The sequence below is a fragment of the Esox lucius genome, chromosome 20 (genome assembly GCF_011004845.1).
Source record: "Esox lucius isolate fEsoLuc1 chromosome 20, fEsoLuc1.pri, whole genome shotgun sequence".
In the NCBI taxonomy this organism is placed as follows: Eukaryota; Metazoa; Chordata; class Actinopteri; order Esociformes; family Esocidae; genus Esox; species Esox lucius.
The window spans coordinates 3,164,833-3,185,045 of record NC_047588.1 but is presented as its reverse complement, the minus strand read 5'-3'; the positions used below and the strand labels follow the sequence as shown (position 1 = coordinate 3,185,045).

Here is a 20,213-nt window from a genome sequence, read left to right as displayed (position 1 = left end):
ACAGAACGACAGCTGTTTCACCTTTACGGCCCGGGGATTCTGTACAGCAACCCTTTGGTTAATGGCATTCTCTAACAGTTGTGCTACCTGCCATCCTCAATAGAATATATTCACAGCCTTTCATTCATTAGGTATACTCATTTACATTTATTTTAGCAAATGCTCTTTTCTAGAGCAACATATAGTAATATTCTTGCCCACAGTGGGAATTGAATCCCTAACCTAGAGCACCACATGGGAACTGCTCACATTGCTCCTATGATCTGCAATAGCGAAGTGCCAGAGGACCTACTGTAACCGTGATTCAATCTCACTCAGGCTATTCATGTATGAACATTTTGTCCAGTTGGCTTTGATCTGCACAGTGGCATTCGGGTTATATATGACAGAGAGTAGAGAAGCCAGCCAGTACAGCCATTCTGCACAGACATGCACAGAGTTAGTGTATTGCAGGAATGAGCAACTTGGAATATGCAACAAAAAAACAACTCATAACCAAACCATTATAGTGGTGAAGGGGTATTTATATCCCTACACACACATTCTTCCAGGGGTTCAGGAATCTTTACCCAGAGCGGAGAGGTTTTAATACACACCAATTGGTATTGCTTTTCTATCGCTCCATCCATTTCATGGGTATATTTAAAGCATTTACCGTGTTCTTTTTAGATGGCTGGGTTTACTGAATGAATTGTGTAATTTCCCATTCGGACAGATAGCCTTTCGGATCCCTTCAAAATAAATTTCACTTCTACTCACAAAGTTTCTCTTCAGGTCCATGTTGGTGTGATCGACACCTAAAGGAAGACAGGGAAATAAACATCAGCGCTTGGATGTTACACAGAAACTAAATGAGGAACATACACTCACCTAAAGGATTATTAGGAACACCATACTAATATTGTGTTTGACCCCCTTTCGCCTTCAGAACTGCCTTAATTCTACGTGGCATTGATTCAACAAGGTGCTGAAAGCATTCTTTTGAAATGTTGGCCCATATTGATAGGTTAGCATCTTGCAGTTGATGGAGATTTGTGGGATGCACATCCAGGGCACGAAGCTCCCGTTCCACCACATCCCAAAGATGCTCTATTGGGTTGAGATCTGGTGAAAGTGGGGACCATTTCAGTACAGTGAACTCATTGTCATGTTCAAGAAACCAATTTGAAATGATTCGAGCTTTGTGACATGGTGCATTATCCTGCTGGAAGTAGCCATCAGAGGATGGGTACATGGTGGTCATAAAGGGATGGACATGGTCAGAAACAATGCTCAGGTAGGCCGTGGCATTTAAACAATGCCCAATTGGCACTAAGGGGCCTAAAGTGTGCAAAGAAAACATTCCCCACACCATTACACCACCACCACCAGCCTGCACAGTGGTAACAAGGCAAGATGGATCCATGTTCTCATTCTGTTTATGCCAAATTCTGACTCTACCATCTGAATGTCTCAACAGAAATCGAGACTCATTAGACCAGGCAACATTCTTCCAGTCTTCAACTGTCCAATTTTGGTGAGCTCGTGCAAATTGTAGCCTCTTTTTCCTATTTGTGGTGGAGATGATTGGTACTCGGTGGGGTCTTCTGCTGTTGTAGCCCATCCGCCTCAAGGTTGTGCATGTTGTGGCTTCACAAATGCTTTGCTGCATACCTCAGTTGTAACGAGTGGTTATTTCAGTCAAAGTTGCTCTTCTATCAGCTTGTATCAGTCGGCCCATTCTCCTCTGACCTCTAGTATCAACAAAGCATTATCACCCACAGGACTCCCACATACTGGATGTTTTTCCCTTTTCACACCATTCTTTGTAAACCCTAGAAATGGTTGTGCGTGAAAATCCCAGTAACTGAGCAGATTGTGAAATACTCAGACCGGCCCATCTGGCACCAACAACCATGCCACGCTCAAAATTGCTTAAATCACCTTTCTTTCCCATTCTGACATTCAGTTTGGAGTTCAGGAGATTGTCTTGACCAGGACCACACCCCTAAATGCATTGAAGCAACTGCCATGTGATTGGTTGATTAGATAATTGCGTTAATGAGAAATTGAACAGGTGTTCCTAATAATCCTTTAGGTGAGTGTATGTGTGTTTCAGTCAACATTCTCTCTCATTTGGGCCTGAACAGACAAGGAGTGAATAGGAGAACCAGGCTCTCTGATTCTTACTGTCCTTGTGCTTTCCCTTCTGCCTTATACTCCCCCAACCCTCATTTCACCCCATTCTCTCCCTTGCCACTCTCTCCTTTTTTAACCGTACAACGAGGCTCTGCATGGTCCCCCTTCATGTCTCTCTCTCTTCCTCCTCCAATCCCTCTCTCCTGTGATTCAGACCCTGTGGACTCTCTCTCTCTCACTATTTTCATCTGCTATGTTTTTTCTTCCATCTGTCTCTCCATCCCAGTCTCTGTATCTCGTCCTCTCTCAGTCTTTTTCTACTCCCACTGCAGGGCCCCTGTGGACCCTCTCAGAGACAGGCGAATTGAAGCCCCAGGAGGGCCCCTGCCCGCTCAGCCTTGCGCCCGCACGCACAGGACCCGCCAGGCCTTTTTGTCCCAGGCAGGCAGTGCCGCCGGGTTGCCATGGCAACCCGCCGTCGGCCGCAGCGGCCTGATTGTGTTCATTTGGGGCGGGTTAGAACCTGGCTAAGTAAAGGCAGACCGCGCCACGCCTGGCTCCTTCTGCATAACCTCAATCTATTCTCCCATTCCCCCGATCGCCCTCCCTGTTCTCCCTCCTCTCTCTGTCTCTTAGTCTCTCTCTCTCTTCTTCTCAGTGTAAATCGTAGCCTCCCGCTAAATCTCTGCCCCTCCATATCTCTCCATCCTCTTTGTCCGCCTACTGAATTCTCCTTCTCTTTCTCCTCTCGTCGCCTTTTTCATCCGTTCTCCGCCCTGTCCCTTACTCAACCAGCCCCAACAGGAAGCTTAATTAGGACTTACTGTAGCATAGACACCAGAAATAAATAAATAAATGACATATTAACAGTGAACTGAAAACCTGTAACACATCTCTGTTCAATTCAGTGAGCTTCGGTGTTCTAAATGACAACCAATTCCCTTTTAATGGCACACTAATATAAGCCCACAGAAGTGTGCTATTTAGGGGACACAGTTTCATTTAGGACACAGGCCGGGTCTATCTAGGTTCATTCTCAGAGGTGTTATGAATTATCATCCGGCTGCAGGTAGTAAGGACGCTCGCCTTATTAACAAAGTTCATTCTCGTTTTCCCACTCAATTAAAAGTGAGCAGCATTTCTCGCACCGTCCGTGTGCGTGCGCGAGAGAGAGAGTGTGTGCTGTCCTCCCACTCCTCCCGTTGCCGCTAACAGTGTGACGCGTGGGGTTGTCATAGGGCATTAGCATCAAGTCTCAGAGGGAGTCGGGCCGGGACGTGTCGCACAGAGGACGACACCCGCATCCGAGTCCCCTGAATGAGAAGGGTCCCATGGGCACCGGGTAGGGGCGTTGGTGATGTGCTGGTTATCGTCCCAATGATAGCCACGTCTAATCGAGCAGGCCTCTGCTGTCCTTGTGAAGAACTCAGTGGAAACTAGCAAAGCAACACTGGCTGGCCTCTGATACAGTAGTGTCATAGGAAGTGTGTTTAGGTGGGGAGATCGGGGGAAACAACGTTGCCTGTGTGCGTGTGTAAACTATACTTATTCTATAAAACAAATGAACACAATTATATTAAAACATGAGAAATTCTACCTTGGTTTATATGGTTTATAAATATATCTCGGCAGTTAACAGTCAGGCATTCGATCAGACAGGTTAACGTTACGGATAAGGTTTAGGATATTGGTGATGGCAGAGTGGACTGAACCACTGCTCCCACATACTAGGCTTGTGTGTTCAAATCCTGTTCTACTCTTAGATAAGCTGAAACTGAAAACAGCATCATAATCCTATGTTTGGGTGGACTTGGACAAACATCAAATATAAAATCGTAAATCAAGTGAACTCCCATTGAATATCTGTGCGTGTGTGCGTGTGCGCGTGTGCGCGTGTGCGTGTGCGCGTGTGCACGTGTGTGTGTGTATTATGCTCCTGCATTTGCATATCTAACACATCCTGTCACAGGCGTATATTGTCAGGACATGGAGCCATAGACGTGTGGTCGATATACAAACGCTTGTCTTGTGTGCACAGCACATGCTCAAAACACCCACATACTGGCATGCATACTGGAGTCAGATAGAGTCATGCCTCCCTAAGCTGGAAGCTTCACTGTAGGTGGTGGAGCAAAATGTAAAACCACGATATGAATACAAATGCCTTGAACTGGGGTAACCCAGTCTGAAGCGCACGTGTGTGCGTGCGTGCGGGCATATCTGTGTGTTGCGTGTGTGAACGTGCAAGTGTGTATTTGTACGTGTTTGTGCCTAACAAGTATGTGTGCATCTGTGTGTATTTGTACATGCACGTGTGTGCACACTATTTGTGTATGTGTACAGCTTATATGGGATTGTGTTTTACATCCACTACCGTTCAAAGGTTTGGGGTCACTTGGAAATGTCCTATTTTGGGTCACTTGGAAATGTCCTATTTTGTCCATTAAAATAACACCAAACCGATCCAAAATACTGTGTATACAGTATTAATGTGGTAAATGACTATTGTAGCTGAAAATGGCAGATTTTTAAAGGAATATCTACCCAGGCGTCCAGAAGCCCATTATCAGCAACCATCGATGTGTTCCAACAGCCATTGTGTTTGCTAATCCAAGTTTATAATTTTAAAAGGCTAGTTGACCACTAAAAAACCCTTTTGCAATTATGTTAGCAGCTGAAAACTGTTGGGTTGATTAAAGAAGCAATAAAACTTGCTTTTTTAGGCTATTTGAATTTCTGGAGCATCAGCAATTGTGGGTTTGATTACAGGCTCAAAATGGAAGAACTTTCTTTTGAAAGTCATCAGGTTATTCGTGTTCTGAGAAATTGCCAAGAAACTGAAGATCTCATACAATCCTGTGTACTACTCCCTCCACAGAACAGTGCAAACTGGCCCTAACCAGAATGGAAAATGAGTGGGAGGCCCCGGTGCACAACTGAGCAAGAGGACAAAAGCATTAGACTCAACTGGCAGCTTCAATAAATAATACCCAAAAAACACCAGTCTCAATGTCAACAGTGAAGAGGCGACTCTGGGATGCTGGCCTTCTAGACCAAGTTGCAAAGAAAAAGTAATATCTCAGACTAATAATTAATAATAATTACAATTTATTCAACTTCTATAGTTCTTTTCATTACAGAAAATAATCACAAAGCGCTTAAAAAAGCTAAATAAAAGAAAATGACTACGACCACAGGTCTTGACTAGACTTTTCTTACAGAGTGGAAGGTTTTCAGAAGTTATAATGACCATCATGAACATGGAACATGGCATCAGGATCATGGCTTGAGCAGAGTTAGGACGAATGTGTTCAATGAGGGAGACAAGCAGGTCATCTGGGGGCAGGCATGCAACATCTCTGCCATCTAACCGTAACGCTCCACTTTCCACTCATTCCTTGTTCTCCTCAATATTTGGCCTTTTTCTGAAAGATTCCAAGTTGCAGAAGTTGTTCCCCAAACTCATCACTAACTGAATTGTTAAATTATTAAGAAAACTCCTGAGTAGATCTGAATGTCGTTCATTTCAGTCCTTTGTAGATGTCAAGATTATTGTGAAAATAAAAAATTAAGATGGGCAAAAGAACAAAGACACTGGACTGAGGAAGATTGGAAAAAATTGTGACACAGACATTCATGAGACACAGACGAAATGAAAACATGCTGGAGGAGTGCTTGATGCCATCTGTCAAGCTTGGTGGAGGCAATGTGATGGTCTGTGGGTCCTTTGGTGGTGGTAAAGTGGGAGATTTGTACAGGGTAAAAGGGATCTTGAAGAAAGAAGCATATCACTCCATTTTGCAACGCCATTCTATCTATAATGAAGAGGCCAGTACAGTCATCGGATCTCAACCCTACTGAGCTGTTGTGGGAGCAGCTTGACTGTTTGGTACATAAGAAGTGTCCATCAAGCCAAACAACTTGTGGGAGGTGCTTCAGGAAGCATGGGGTGAAATCTCTTCATATTACCTCAACAAATTGACAACTAGAATGCCAAAGGTCTGCAAGACTGTAATTGCTGCAAATGGAGGATTCTTTCACAAGAATCTTTGAAGAACAATTATTATTTCAATTAAAAATCATTATTTCTAACCTTGTAAATGACTGTTTCCTATTCATTTTGCTACATTTCCTATTCAAATTTATTTCATTTTTGTTTCATGGAAAACAAGGAAATTTGTCATTGACCTCAAACTTTGGTGAGGGATGTGTATATGCTTACATTCATGTATGAATGCAGCCCTGTGTTTGTGGGTGTGTTTGAGGATAGACACGTGTATTTCTGTGTGTGCAGCTGCAATGCTCTGTCACTTTGTGCTCTGTTTTCATTGTGACCTCAGGGTCAAACCAACACAAGCCAGACATAAGGATGCGGCAGAGGCCATTTTGTGGCAACAGTGAGCCGTGGTTGAACAGCGGTGGCAATGAATACACATCACTTCAGTGGCCACCGAAACACACCTGGGTCTCACTTCCTGCTCTCAATCGCCTGATTATCCCAAGAGGTGGAAGTCAATAGGGCTAGCTAACCTCTTCCTTTCTGAAAATAAAATCCACATTGCCATATAGGTTGTTGTTTGTGGATGCCGGTATAACAACTGTGACACTGACAGGATAAATAACATTATTTTCAATTGAAAATACTGCCCTATCTAACATTTCTAGTTATTTGTGTTTCTTAGTCTAGGTATCCACGTTAGAAACTAACCTGACAGTATAAACTGACCAGGTGGGTTACTGGGTATCTTTTACAAACCACATCTGGCAATGTAAGTTAGGCAGTTACTTTACCTGATATCTGTTAGAAACCAGACCTGACAACCTAAGTTAACCAGGGAAGTTAGTGGGCATCTTTCACAATCCAACTTGACAGCATACAGTAAATTAATCAGGTAGGTTAATAGGTGTCTTACACAATCCAACCTGGCCACATAAGTGAGGTTTGTGGGTATCTTTCACAATCCATACCTGGCAACAAGAGTGTCAACGTTCTCTGTATCTGGTTCACACAGTTTATCATTCTCTGTGTCTAAAGCTGTTTCTGTCTCATGTTCTCTGATAATCCCACACTAATCCTCTCTCCACACGTCTCAGGGTGTGCGCGCGCGAGTGAGTGTGTGCGTGCATACGGCGAAGCCGGTGTTATCATGGCGGCGGCGCTGGTGGCGAAGTTGAGACTTCCTGCCCCCACGCCTCCCTCTAATTAATCAGAGGCGTCGTTAAGAGCGCCCAGGCGGACATGGAGTCCTGCCCATAATTAGGGAAGCTTTGTTCAGGGCTGGCTGTGAGGGGTTCTGGAAAGGCTGCAGAGGGGAGGGAGTGCAGTCCGTGGCACAGAGTGTGTGTGTTTGCGTGCGTGTGAATGTAGATGTGGCGATCGAGCAAGGAAGGGAACGCATGGTGTGTGTGTGTGTGGGTGCGCGTGTATGGGCTAGTAAAGTGGACCATTAGTATTCAGGCGGCTCTGAGTGGCCCTACTGTTTTTGCCTAGCTGCCCACAGCACATCTCTCCCTCTGGATTCAGGAGGGGTTTGAGTGGGGGAGGTGGAGGTTACTGGAGGGAGGGGTGCGAGGGGGTGTAGGAGAAGCAGTGGGTTACATACAGTACCACTCAAGTGGAGGAGAGGTGCAGACAGTGCCGCTAGGTGTCCATCTGAAGGTTGTGCAAATTGGCTCAGCATGTTGCACTTTTACCCACTACAGCGGCTCCCTGTGGCAGATCGGGGCATATGCAAGCTCAATTGTGGATGTTGGCCCAATAACGCGTTTACCTCAAACCCGTGTGCCAGCAATTTCTTGGAAAAGGAGTGTGATAAGAAGCAGAACAGTTTGCAAAATGTGCATCAAAGGAAAGTTCTTGATCATCTGAACTCGCTAGTAATTGAAGTTGACAATCACAAATTAGAGGTACAGTTGTGGTACAGTTGTGCTCAAAAGTTGTGCTCAAAAGTTTGCATACCCTTGGAGAATTGGTAATATATGTACCATTTGTAAAGAAAACATGAGTGAACAGGCAAAACACATTTCTTTTATTTCTTATGGGATTCATATTCAACTGTAGGTCATAACAGAATGGCAAAATCATAAAATAAAATATGGCAACAAAGAAAAAGATTTACTGACTCCTGTTCAAAAGTCTGCATACCCTTAGTTCTTAATACTGTGTATTGCCCCCTTTAGCATCAATGACAGTATGCAGTCTTTTATAATAGTTGTCTATGAGGCCCCGAATTCTTGCAGGTTGTATAGCTGCCCAATCTTTCTTGGTTTACCTTACCTTGGCTTGGTATCAAGAGATCCCCGAATTTTCAATTTTTTGAAGTGATTAAACAGTACTGACTGAAATTTGCAATGCTTTGGATATCTTTTTATATCCTTTTCCATCTTTATAAAGTTTCTTTACCTTTATTAATTTAAAAAGCCACAGGTGTGGGAGATTCACCTTTAATTGCCATTTTCACCTGTGTGTGTTACCTTGTGTATCTGTAACAAGGCCAAACATTCAAGGGTAAGTAAACTTTTGATCAGGACCATTTGGATGATTTCTGTTATCATTATTATTTAAAACGGAGCCAAACAACTATGTGATAATAAATGGCTTCATATGATCACTTTCTTTAAATAAAGGACAGGTTTTTTGCATGATCAGTCATATTTTCTAAATCAATGCCACAATTTCACAAATTCTGCCACTGTATGCAAACTTATGAGCACAACTGTAAATAGTTTGAATAAATAACACCATAAGTAATAACATGCACACTCACCATAATATTATCTGCAACATAAATTGGTATGTGTTTTCTATTAGGTGTCTGTATGTCAGAATCAGTGTGTAGTATTAGAGATTGTCCAATAAACAGAAAACATCACTTACCACAGGTAATTTGCTAAACAAACAGTGTTTTTTGAGGTCAGTTGGTTTTTTTTGGTCATAAAGGGATGGACATGGTCAGAAACAATGCTCAGGTAGGCCGTGGCATTTAAACAATGCCCAATTGGCACTAAGGGGCCTAAAGTGTGCCAAGAAAACATCCCCCACACCATTACACCACCACCACCAGCCTGCACAGTGGTAACAAGGCATGATGGATCCATGTTTTCATTCTGTTTACGCCAAATTCTGACTCTACCATCTGAATGTCTCAACAGAAATCGAGACTCATCAGACCAGGCAACATTCTTCCAGTCTTCAACTGTCCAATTTTGGTGAGCTCGTGCAAATTGTAGCCTCTTTTTCCTATTTGTAGTGGAGATGAGTGGTACCCGGTGGGGTCTTCTGCTGTTGTAGCCCATCCGCCTCAAGGTTGTGCGTGTTGTGTCTTCACAAATGCTTTGCTGCATACCTCGTTTGTAACGAGTGTTTATTTCAGTCAAAGTTGCTCTTCTATCAGCTTGAATCAGTCTGCCCATTCTCCTCTGACCTCTAGCATCAACAAGGCATTTTCGCCCACATACTGGATGTTTTTCCCTTTTCACACCATTCTTTGTAAACCCTAGAAATGGTTGTGTGTGAAAATCCCAGTAACTGAGCAGATTGTGAAATACTCAGACTCCAACAACCATGCCACGCTCAAAAATGTTTAAATCACCTTTCTTTCCCATTCTGACATTCAGTTTGGAGTTCAGGAGATTGTCTTGACCAGGACCACACCCCTAAATGCATTGAAGAAACTGCCATGTGATTGGTTGATTAGATTAATTGCATTCATGAGAAATTTCACAGGTGTTCCTAATAATCCTTTAGGTGAGTGTAGATTACTACGGCACTCCTCATTAATCTTCACACTCGAGCTTGTAAGGATACTGATCACACACACATATATATGTCGAAGTGACCAGACTTGACATCCCGGGGTTCTGGGTCTCTGAACAGGCTGGGTGGTCCCAGGGACACATGACATTGTGAGCATCCCTGAGTTCTGGGTCTCTGGGTAGGCCCAGGAATACATGCCTTTGTAGACTTCTGGGTTTTTGACCAGTCTGGTTGGACCCCAGAAACATATGTAATTTCAATGTTGGGCTTGTGGCAAAAAGAGTAGCTAACCTTTACTAAGTACTAACAATATATGGTTATCTACGATAACATTTATTTAGTAACAATATGGAGTTAGATTATATATTTATATTTATTTATCACTAAGGTTACGTTCCCTTGCACTCTTTTCGCTAGCTGTCCCCCGCTAACCTTTCAAACCACTCTCTCTCACCCCTCACCACAGCATACGTTTGTCAAAAAGGCACATTTTCAAATCAAACTATCATGTAGTAGAGTAATGCTCTGCATCACTCTCTCATTGGGTCACAGTTAACATTGTATCTTTGTATTCCTGTACAAAAAAGATGATGATCATTGAAGTAAACTACCATATTTTGTTCCATGAAATACATCGAAAACTGTATTTGCCAAATGAAACCAGAACTCACTTAAGCTCTGTTCATTCCACAGAATATCTTGTGAATTATTTAAATCTCTAAATAAATGGTGCTTTGAGGTAAAAATTATTGAAGTGGAAACTAACCTCAGTCATTTAAAAATAGAAAAATAGACAATTGATAGTTTAATCACTCTGCACAACTTGGCGCTAAGCTACATCTGCATAGCACCCCCTCCTCATTTGTTGAGACAAACCCACAGAGGAGTGACCTCTTTCATTTGTGTCTTCCTCTTAGCCAATCAGAGAGAGAGAGAGAGAGATGATTACAGGTTTGTACTGCACGCACATCTCAGCCAATTCTCATTTGCACTGTGTTCATCTACAGAGGGATATAAGCAGATAATGTGCTGAAGTACCTAATATGCTAATAAACCATATCTGTCCACCATAACTGTATGTTTTACTTTTCTTTCTCTCTCTATATCCAGTACATTAAACAGTCTCTTACATTCCATAAAATGGTTCGGTTTGTAAAACACCAAAGCAGCAATACACAAGGTCTGCCCCTCCCTCTCTCTCTTTCTCTCTCCCTCACTAGCCCTCTCTCTTTCTTTCCTTGCTCTTTGTGCTCTGCTCGGCAGGTACCTGATCACAATAGATTAGCGGTTATGTTATTAAGGCTAATGTTGTGTTCTGGGACATTACAGTAATAACAACAACAGAGTAAAGCACACGCTGCATCACACAAATTGCACCACATTCTCAACTGAGAATCTCTGCCAAATCTCCGATTACTAAACAGTGACTGCCTCACCCAATACGGACACACACACACTATCTATACACGGAGTAGCCCACTGACCAACAAATGAAACATATATCTTGCTCAATATCTATTTCAATGGATAAAATGTATTCTGGAGGGTATATTTATGCTTTATTTGACAGAGACAGTGGGTAAAGACTAATTAATTTCTGCCCTTAAGAGCACTGGGCCAGATTTGAACCCATGCCGCAGTGGAATTATGCGCACTGGAGTGGTCTAGAACTCTGGACCTCTGTAGGCCACTATAATAGATACTTGATGAAGTTATCATCTCTAGTAGGTCAAGTGTGAAATCAACACATCTTATGGAGTCATGGATTTTGGTTCAAATTTGTGTGGAGAAAAGAAATTCACAAACATTTGGCAAATACAAAAAAAAATATTTTGCTTTGATTCAACATTGCCACACAGGTATTTTCGTTAATAGCATTTGCTGAAGTGAAAACAAAAAACAATGTTAATTGATTCCGCCAGTTTATACTGAGAGGGATACGGTTCCCACTTTAGAAAACTTTTCAAGCGCGGAACAAGCAACTCATAATCCATCGGTTCTTTGGTACATTGCACGCTACATCCTGTCAGGGTTATATCTCCCCCTAGTCTTCAGATCATCCCCGTCTTCTTTGAAAATCCGCTGCCACATCACTCTCATTGGCCCTAATTGTATTCACGACGAACTGTGTTGACAAATCCATTTTGAAATCCATTAGTCTCGTGACGTTGTTTAAACGATGCGCCCATTAATGTCCGTTGCTTTAATACCCCCTGATTCACATTCTAATGCCGTCTGATAAATCAGTTTATCTGCGACACCTTCCACGTGCCGTGAAGAGCGGAAATTAGGGAATTATAAACTATCGGTGCTGTTCTGTCTTGTGTGAGGGAGAAAGAGGGAGGGAGAGTTGAAGAAAGGGAGAAAGGGGGACAGAAATAAAAAGCGAGAAAGAGAGATAAAAAAAATGAAAGAGGCACAGAGAATGGGGCAGAAAAAGATGATGGATGGAGAGAGGAAGGAAGGATGGACAAAGTCAGAGATCAGAAGAGAGGGATAGATGGAAAAAGAGAGGGAGTGGGAGGAAGAATGCAGAGGAGGCCGGCAAAAAGAGCAAGAAATAAACGATAAGGAAGAGATGGGTGAATTAGCGAGAGCTGAGGAGTACAGAAGAAAAAGAGTACTAGAGAAGAGAGAAGCAGTAGCCTTAAGGTGACCTCTCGTCCAAACTTCTCATTACCTCCTACTCATCCTTCTGCTCATCCTTCCCTCACCCCATCCCCTCCACGTCCGCCTTCTTTTCTCAATGCTTAGAGAGGCTGCTGTCTGCAGGTGTGTTAGTGGGGGGGGGGGGCACACACCCACCCACACACACACACACACACACACCCTAACACCCTGCCACTTGGCAACCCACACCCAAGGGAACGCACACGTCTACCGTACAGCCAGCGCCACCATACAAGGGGGCTGTCACCATGGCAACCAGGGACCGGCCAAGTCACCCGTCACGGAGAGAGGAGTGACACGGGGAGAGACAAGGAGAGAGGGGGACGGAGAGGCACAAAATGCTGGCCGTATCGCTACCTAAACCTTTGTTTGTTCCTTTCCAACAAAGCACACAGAGAGTGAGAGGATCGGAGAGAGTAGAGAGAGCAGAGGAACACATGACGGATGCTGGAGTTGCTTAGACATTGGAGGTTAGGGGTTCAAAGGCTTCCACCTACACTACAGATCCTTTTGAAGTCAGGGTTTCCCATCTAAAATAAGTCAAGAGGTAATGGAGCTGCACTGTAACCATGCAGACACACACATTGGTTATACTATCTCTGTGAGGACCAGGAATAGAACATCATACTAAAAACAATTTACCCAAATCCCCAACCTAAAAAAACTATCCATAACTCTCACCCAAACCTTAAGTCAAATCTTACCCAAAAACGTTAAGCCTAAATCTTAACCTAACCCTACACCTAACATCCCCATTTTTCCAGTTTATATGTCTATCTCAGTTATCAAAAAAAACTTACAGCTGTTCTGCAGCAATTGAAGTAAATACAGCTCTTAACAGTTGATGTCAACAATTCCTACAGGTGTCCCAACATTTGTTGATTACTTGATCTGTCTGTATAAAAGCAAGGTGTCAGCAAATATTGTTTATTACACCATCAAAAGGCACTTCGAAACTGGTGGTAACTCTGACAGGAAGTGGTCTGGCAGACCCAAAGCCACAACAGAATCAGAAGATAGGTTTCTGAGAGTCAACAGATTGTGTCATAGGCAGCTCACAGGACAAGCTTCAAGCACTGCTTAACAATGGTTGAATTAAACAAGTCTCAGTTTCAACTGTGAAGAGAAGACTTCAAGCTGTAGGTTAGTCTTATGGAAAACATCACACAGGGTTTTTGTATGCCATAGAGCAGGTGAAAGGATGATTCCTCAGTGTGTGACACCAACTGTCAAACAGAGGAGGAAGCATGATAGTCTGGGGCTCTTTTGCTGGATCCAGATTTGGCAACTTGCACAGAGTGAGAGGCTACCACAGCATTTTGCAGTGCCATGCAATACATTCTGGTGTACACCTAGTTGGTCAGGGGTTCATCCTACAGCAAGATTATAACCCAAATACCACCAGGCTATGTCAGAACTACCTCAAAAGAAAAGAACACAACGGAAGGCTTCAAATCATGGAATAGTCAGCACAATCTCCAGACCTAAACCCCATCGAGCTGGTTTGGGCTGGTTGTTATTTTCTACAAATAAATACTCTAAATGACAATATTCTTATTTGGAATTTGGGAGTAATGTTGTCAGTAGTTTATAAAATAAAACTGTTCATATTACTCAAACACATTCCTATGAATAGTAAAACCAGAAAAACTGATAATTTTGCAGTGGTCTCTTAATTTTTTCCAGAGCTGTATATATACACACAGATGGGTGACAAATTAAAGGAAAAAACAAGTGTCATAGTAAGGTGTTGGGCCACCACAAGCCACCAGGACAGCTTTAATGTGCCTTGGCCTCAATTTTACGAGTATCTGGAACTCTACTGGAGGTATGGGACACCATTCTACCAATAGATATTCCCTAGTTTGGTGATTTCATGATGGTGGTGGAGAGCACTGTCTAACATGTCGGTCCAAAACCTTCCCTAGGTGTTCAATTGGTTTCTGATCTGGTGACTGTGAAGGCCATAGCATATTATTTAAATAATTTTCATACATCATACCATTCGGTGACCCCTCATGCCCTGTGGATGGGGTCATTTTCATCCAGGATGAGAACATTCCCATCAGGATAAAAGTGTTTCCCCGTAAAATAAAGGCGGTCACTCAGAATAACTTTGAAATTACTTCCAGTGACCCCTCTAAGGGGACAAGTGGACCCAAACCATACCAGGAAAATGTCCCTCACAGCATAAAAGAGCCTCAGGACACTCTTCACTGTAGGGGTCAAGCATTCAGGCCTGTACTCTTGGTCTGCCCCACACATGTGCTCGCCCACTTGTTGACACAAGAACAGCCTGCATTGACATTCTCAGTCACCTGGAAAGAGTTGCTCTTCTGTTTGTCTTTACATATCGCAGTAATGCAGGAGAATCATAGTCACTGAATGTGTGTTTCCGACCACAGTTTCTGACCCTTTTATGCAGATGTAACTTTAGTCACTCTTTTTTATTTAAACACTAGTCAGTAACCAGCTCTTGCTGGTTGCATCTGTGGCCCTGTAACAAACCCTCTTTCAACATCACTTGCATCCTTTCCACTTGTAATCTTAATCCAAAATCGAGGTTAGCTGGGCTATGCTCAGAATTTGCATGCCACAGAGCATGATAGGATGTTAATTGGTCAATGGTATCATACAGTACAATTATGTTCCTGCCTTCATTATGTTCCTGCACTTATTTATTCAGGTTGTTCCTTTAATTTGTCACCCATCTGTATATGTATTTACAATTAGGTCCGGAAATATTTAGACACTGACACAATTTTCATAATTTTGTCTCTGTACGCCACCACAATGTATTTAAAATGAAACAACCAAGATAGTATTGAAGTGCATACATTCAGCTTTAATTCAAGGGGTTGAACAAAAATATCATATGAAAACGTTTAGGCCCCTTATTTCAGGGGCTCAAATGTAATTGGACAAATTAACACAATCATAAATAAAATGTTCATTTTTAATACTTTGTCGAGAATCCTTTGCAGGCAATGACTACTTAATGTCTGGAAGGCATGGACATCACCAAACGCTGGGTTTCCTCCTTTGTGATGCTTTGGCAGGCCTTTACTGCAGCTGTCTTCTGTTGTTTGTTCATGGGTCTTTCTGCCTGAAGTTTTGCCTTCAGCAAGTGAAAATATATACTCGATCAGGTTGAGATCAGGTGATTGACTCAGCCATTGTATAATATTCCACTTCTTTGCCTTAAAAACTATTGGGTTGCTTTTGCAGTTTGTTTTTGGGTCATTGTCCATCTGTACCCCTCCAAGAACTGCCACCTTAACGTGGTGGAGGGGTTTGAGTACCCGAGTGACCCTAGGAGCTATGTTGTCTGGGGCTATATGCCCCTGGTAGGGTCTCCCAAGGCAAACAGGTCTTAGGCGACGGGTCAGACTAAGAGCGGTTCAAACCCCCCTTAATGAAGAACAACATAATGAGTACCGTGACGTCGCCCGGTATGGCGCAGCCGGGGCCCCACCCTGGAGCCAGGCCCGGGGTTGGGGCTCGTATGCGAGCGCCTGGTGGCCGGGCCTTCCCCCATGGGGCCCGGCCGGGCTCAGCCCGAACGGGTGACGTGGGGCCGCCCTCCCGTGGGCTCACCACCCACAGGAGGGACCATAAGGGGCCGGTGCGAAGAGGATCGGGCGGCAGTCGAAGGCAGGGGCCTAGACAACCCGATCTCTGGACACAGAAACTAGCTCTAGGGACGTGGAATGTCACCTCGCTGGCGGGGAAGGAGCCTGAGCTAGTGCGTGAGGTTGAGAGGTTCCGATTAGAGGGAGTCGGGATCACCTCTACGCACGGCTTGGGCTCTGGAACCACACTCCTTGAGAGAGGATGGACTCTTCACCACTCTGGAGTTGCCCATGGTGAGAGGCGGCGGGCTGGTGTGGGTTTGCTTATAGCTCCCCAGCTCTGCCGCCATGTGTTGGAGTTTACCCCGGTGAACGAGAGGGTCGTTTCCCTGCGCCTACGGGTCGGGGATAGGTCTCTCACTGTTGTTTGTGCCTACGGGCCGAACGGCAGTGCAGAGTACCCGACCTTCTTGGAGTCTCTGGGAGGGGTGCTGGAAAGTGCTCCGACTGGGGACTCTATTGTTCTACTGGGGGACTTCAACGCCCACGTGGGCAACGACAGTGACACCTGGAGGGTCGTGATTGGGAGGAACGGCCCCCCTGATCTGAACCCGAGTGGTGTTCAGTTATTGGACTTCTGTGCTAGTCACAGTTTGTCCATAACGAACACCATGTTCAAGCATAAGGGTGTCCATCAGTGCACGTGGCACCAGGACACCCTAGGCCGCAGGTCGATGATCGACTTTGTTGTCGTCTCATCTGACCTGCGGCCGTATGTCTTGGACACTCGGGTGAAGAGAGGGGCGGAGCTGTCAACTGATCACCACCTGGTGGTGAGTTGGATCCGATGGCGGGGGAGAAAGCTGGACAGACTCGGCAGGCCCAAGCGAACTGTAAGGGTCTGCTGGGAACGTCTGGCCGAGTCTCCTGTCAGAGAGATCTTTAACTCCCACCTCCGGCAGAGCTTCGACTGGATCCCGAGGGAGGTTGGAGATATTGAGTCCGAGTGGACCATGTTCTCCACCGCCATTGTCGAAGCGGCCGCTCGGAGCTGTGGCCGTAAGGTCTCCGGTGCCTGTCGAGGCGGCAATCCCCGAACCCGGTGGTGGACACCGGAAGTAAGGGATGCCGTCAAGCTGAAGAAGGAGTCCTATCAGGCCTGGTTGGCTTGTGGGACTCCTGACGCAGCTGACGGGTACCGACAGGCCAAGCGGGCTGCAGCCCGGGTGGTTGTGGAGGCAAAAACTCGGGCCTGGGAGGAGTTCGGTGAGGCCATGGAGAAAGACTATCGGCTGGCCTCGAAGAGATTCTGGCAAACCATCCGGCGCCTCAGGAGAGGGAAACAGTGCCCTACCAACGCTGTTTACAGTAGAGGTGGGCAGCTGTTGACCTCAACTGAGGATGTCGTCGGGCGGTGGAAGGAATACTTCGAGGATCTCCTCAATCCCGCTGTCACTTCTTCCATTGAGGAAGCAGAGGATGAGGGCTCAGAGGTGGACTCGTCCATCACCCGGGCTGAAGTCACTGAGGTGGTCAAGAAACTCCTCGGTGGCAAGGCACCGGGGGTGGATGAGATCCGCCCTGAGTACCTCAAGTCTCTGGATGTTGTGGGGCTGTCTTGGTTGACACGCCTGTGCAACATCGCGTGGCGGTCGGGGACAGTGCCTCTGGGATGGCAGACCGGTGTGGTGGTCCCTCTTTTTAAGAAGGGGGACCGGAGGGTGTGTTCCAACTATAGGGGGATCACACTTCTCAGCCTCCCCGGGAAAGTCTATGCCAGGGTACTGGAGAGGAGAATACGGCCGATAGTAGAACCTCGGATTCAGGAGGGACAGTGTGGTTTTCGTCCGGGCCGTGGAACACTGGACCAGCTCTATACCCTCTACGGGGTGTTGGAGGGTTCATGGGAGTTTGCCCAACCAATCCACATGTGTTTTGTGGATTTGGAAAAGGCATTCGACTGTGTGCCTCGCGGCATCTTGTGGAGGGTGCTTGGGGAATATGGGGTCCTGGGTCCTTTGCTAAGGGCTGTCAGGTCCCTGTACAACCGAAGCAGGAGCTTGGTCCGCATTGCCGGCAGTAAGTCAGACTTGTTCCCAGTGCATGTTGGACTCCGGCAGGGCTGCCCTTTTTCACCGGTTCTGTTCGTAATTTTTATGGACAGAATTTCTAGGCGCAGCCAGGGGCCGGAGGGTGTCAGGTTTGGGGACCACACAATTTCGTCTCTGCTTTTTGCAGATGATGTTGTCGTGTTGGCCCCTTCTAACCAGGACCTTCAGCATGCGCTGGGACGGTTTGCAGCCGAGTGTGAAGCGGTGGGGATGAAAATCAGTACCTCCAAATCAGAGGCCATGGTCCTCAGTCGGAAAAGGGTGGCTTGCCCGCTTCAGGTTGGTGGAGAGTGCCTGCCTCAAGTGGAGGAGTTTAAGTATCTAGGGGTCTTGTTCACGAGTGAGGGAAGGATGGAACGGGAGATTGACAGACGGATCGGTGCAGCTTCTGCAGTAATGCAGTCGATGTATCGGTCTGTCGTGGTGAAGAAAGAGCTGAGCCGCAAGGCGAAGCTCTCGATTTACCAGTCAATCTACGTTCCTACTCTCACCTATGGTCATGAGCTTTGGGTCATTACCGAAAGGACAAGATCCCGGATACAGGCGGCCGAAATGAGCTTTCTCCGCAGGGTGGCCGGGCGATCCCTTAGAGATAGGGTGAGAAGCTCGGTCACCCGGGAGGAGCTCAGAGTAGAGCCGCTGCTCCTCCACATCGAGAGGGGTCAGCTGAGGTGGCTTGGGCATCTTTTTCGGATGCTTCCGGAACGCCTTCCTGGGAAGGTGTTCCGGTCCCGTCCCACCGGGAGGAGACCCCGGGGAAGACCTAGGACTCGCTGGAGGGACTATGTCTCCCGGCTGGCCTGGGAACGCCTCGGTGTCCCCCCGGAAGAGCTAGAGGAAGTGTCTGGGGAGAGGGAAGTCTGGGCATCCCTGCTTAGACTGCTGCCCCCGCGACCCGGCCCCGGATAAGCGGAAGAAGATGACATGTCCATCTGTAAAGTGAAGCACCGTCCAATCAACTTCACTGAATTTGTCTGAATCTGAACAGACACTATATCCCTATACACTTCAGAATGAATCTGTCTGCTTCTGTCTCCTGGCACATCATCAATAAACACTAGTGACCCAGTGCCATTGGAAGCTATGCATGCCCATGACATCACATTGCCTCCACCGTGTTTTAAAGATGATGTGGTATGCTTCAGATCATGTGCCATTCCAAGCCTTCTCCATACCTTTTTCTTCCCATCATTCTGGTACAGGTTGATCTTAGTTTCCTCAGTCCAAAGAAACTGTTACAGAAGTGGGCTGGCTTTTTTAGATGTTTTTTGGCAAAGTCTAATCTGGTCTATCAATTCTTGAGGCTTACGAATGGTTTGCACCTTGTGGCAAACCCTGTGTATTTGCTCTCGTGAAGTCTTCTCTTCATGGTAGACTTGGAAAATGATACATGTACCTCCGGAAGTGTGTCCTTCACTTGGCTGGATGTTGTGAAGGGGTTTTTCTTTACAATAGAAAGGATTCTACGATCATCCACCACTGCTGTCTTCTGTGGTCATCCAGGCCTTTATGTGTTGAAGAGCTCTCTAGTGCATTCTTTTTTTCTCAGAATGTACCAAACTGTTGATTTGGCACTCCAAATGTTCCTACTATATCTTTGATGGATTTTTTTTATTTGCAGATTAAGGATGGTCTATTTCACTTACAATGAACGCTCCTTTGACTGCCTGTTGTGGGTTCACAGCAACAGCTTCCAAATGCGAATTCCACACCTGGATTCAATTCCAGACCTTTTACCTGCTTAATTGATGAAGAAATAACAAAGGAATAGCCCACACCTGTCCATGAGTCAATTGTCCAATAACTTTTTGTCCCTTGAAAAATAGGGGCTACATATTAAAGAGTTGAGAGACTGCTAATTTGGACGTGAATACCCTTAAATTAAAGCACTTCAAGCCCATATTCATTATTTAACTGTAACTTGAATATATTTTGGTAAACAGCCAAAATAACAAAACATGTGTCAGTGTCCAATTGTTTCCAGAA

At 45.3% G+C, this 20,213-nt stretch overlaps 1 protein-coding gene across 3 annotated transcripts in view; it reads right to left on the bottom strand.

Moving 5' to 3' along the window:
• LOC105008684 (neuroendocrine convertase 1) overlaps window positions 1-20,213 on the bottom strand; it is a 281,977-nt gene that overhangs the window by 94,513 nt on the left and 167,251 nt on the right. For all 3 annotated transcript variants that reach the window (XM_020041372.2, XM_020041373.2, XM_020041375.2), the window contains one exon: window positions 760-797. In XM_020041372.2, coding sequence (XP_019896931.2) covers window positions 760-797 — 38 coding nt within the window. The remainder of the gene's footprint in view (window positions 1-759; window positions 798-20,213) is intronic.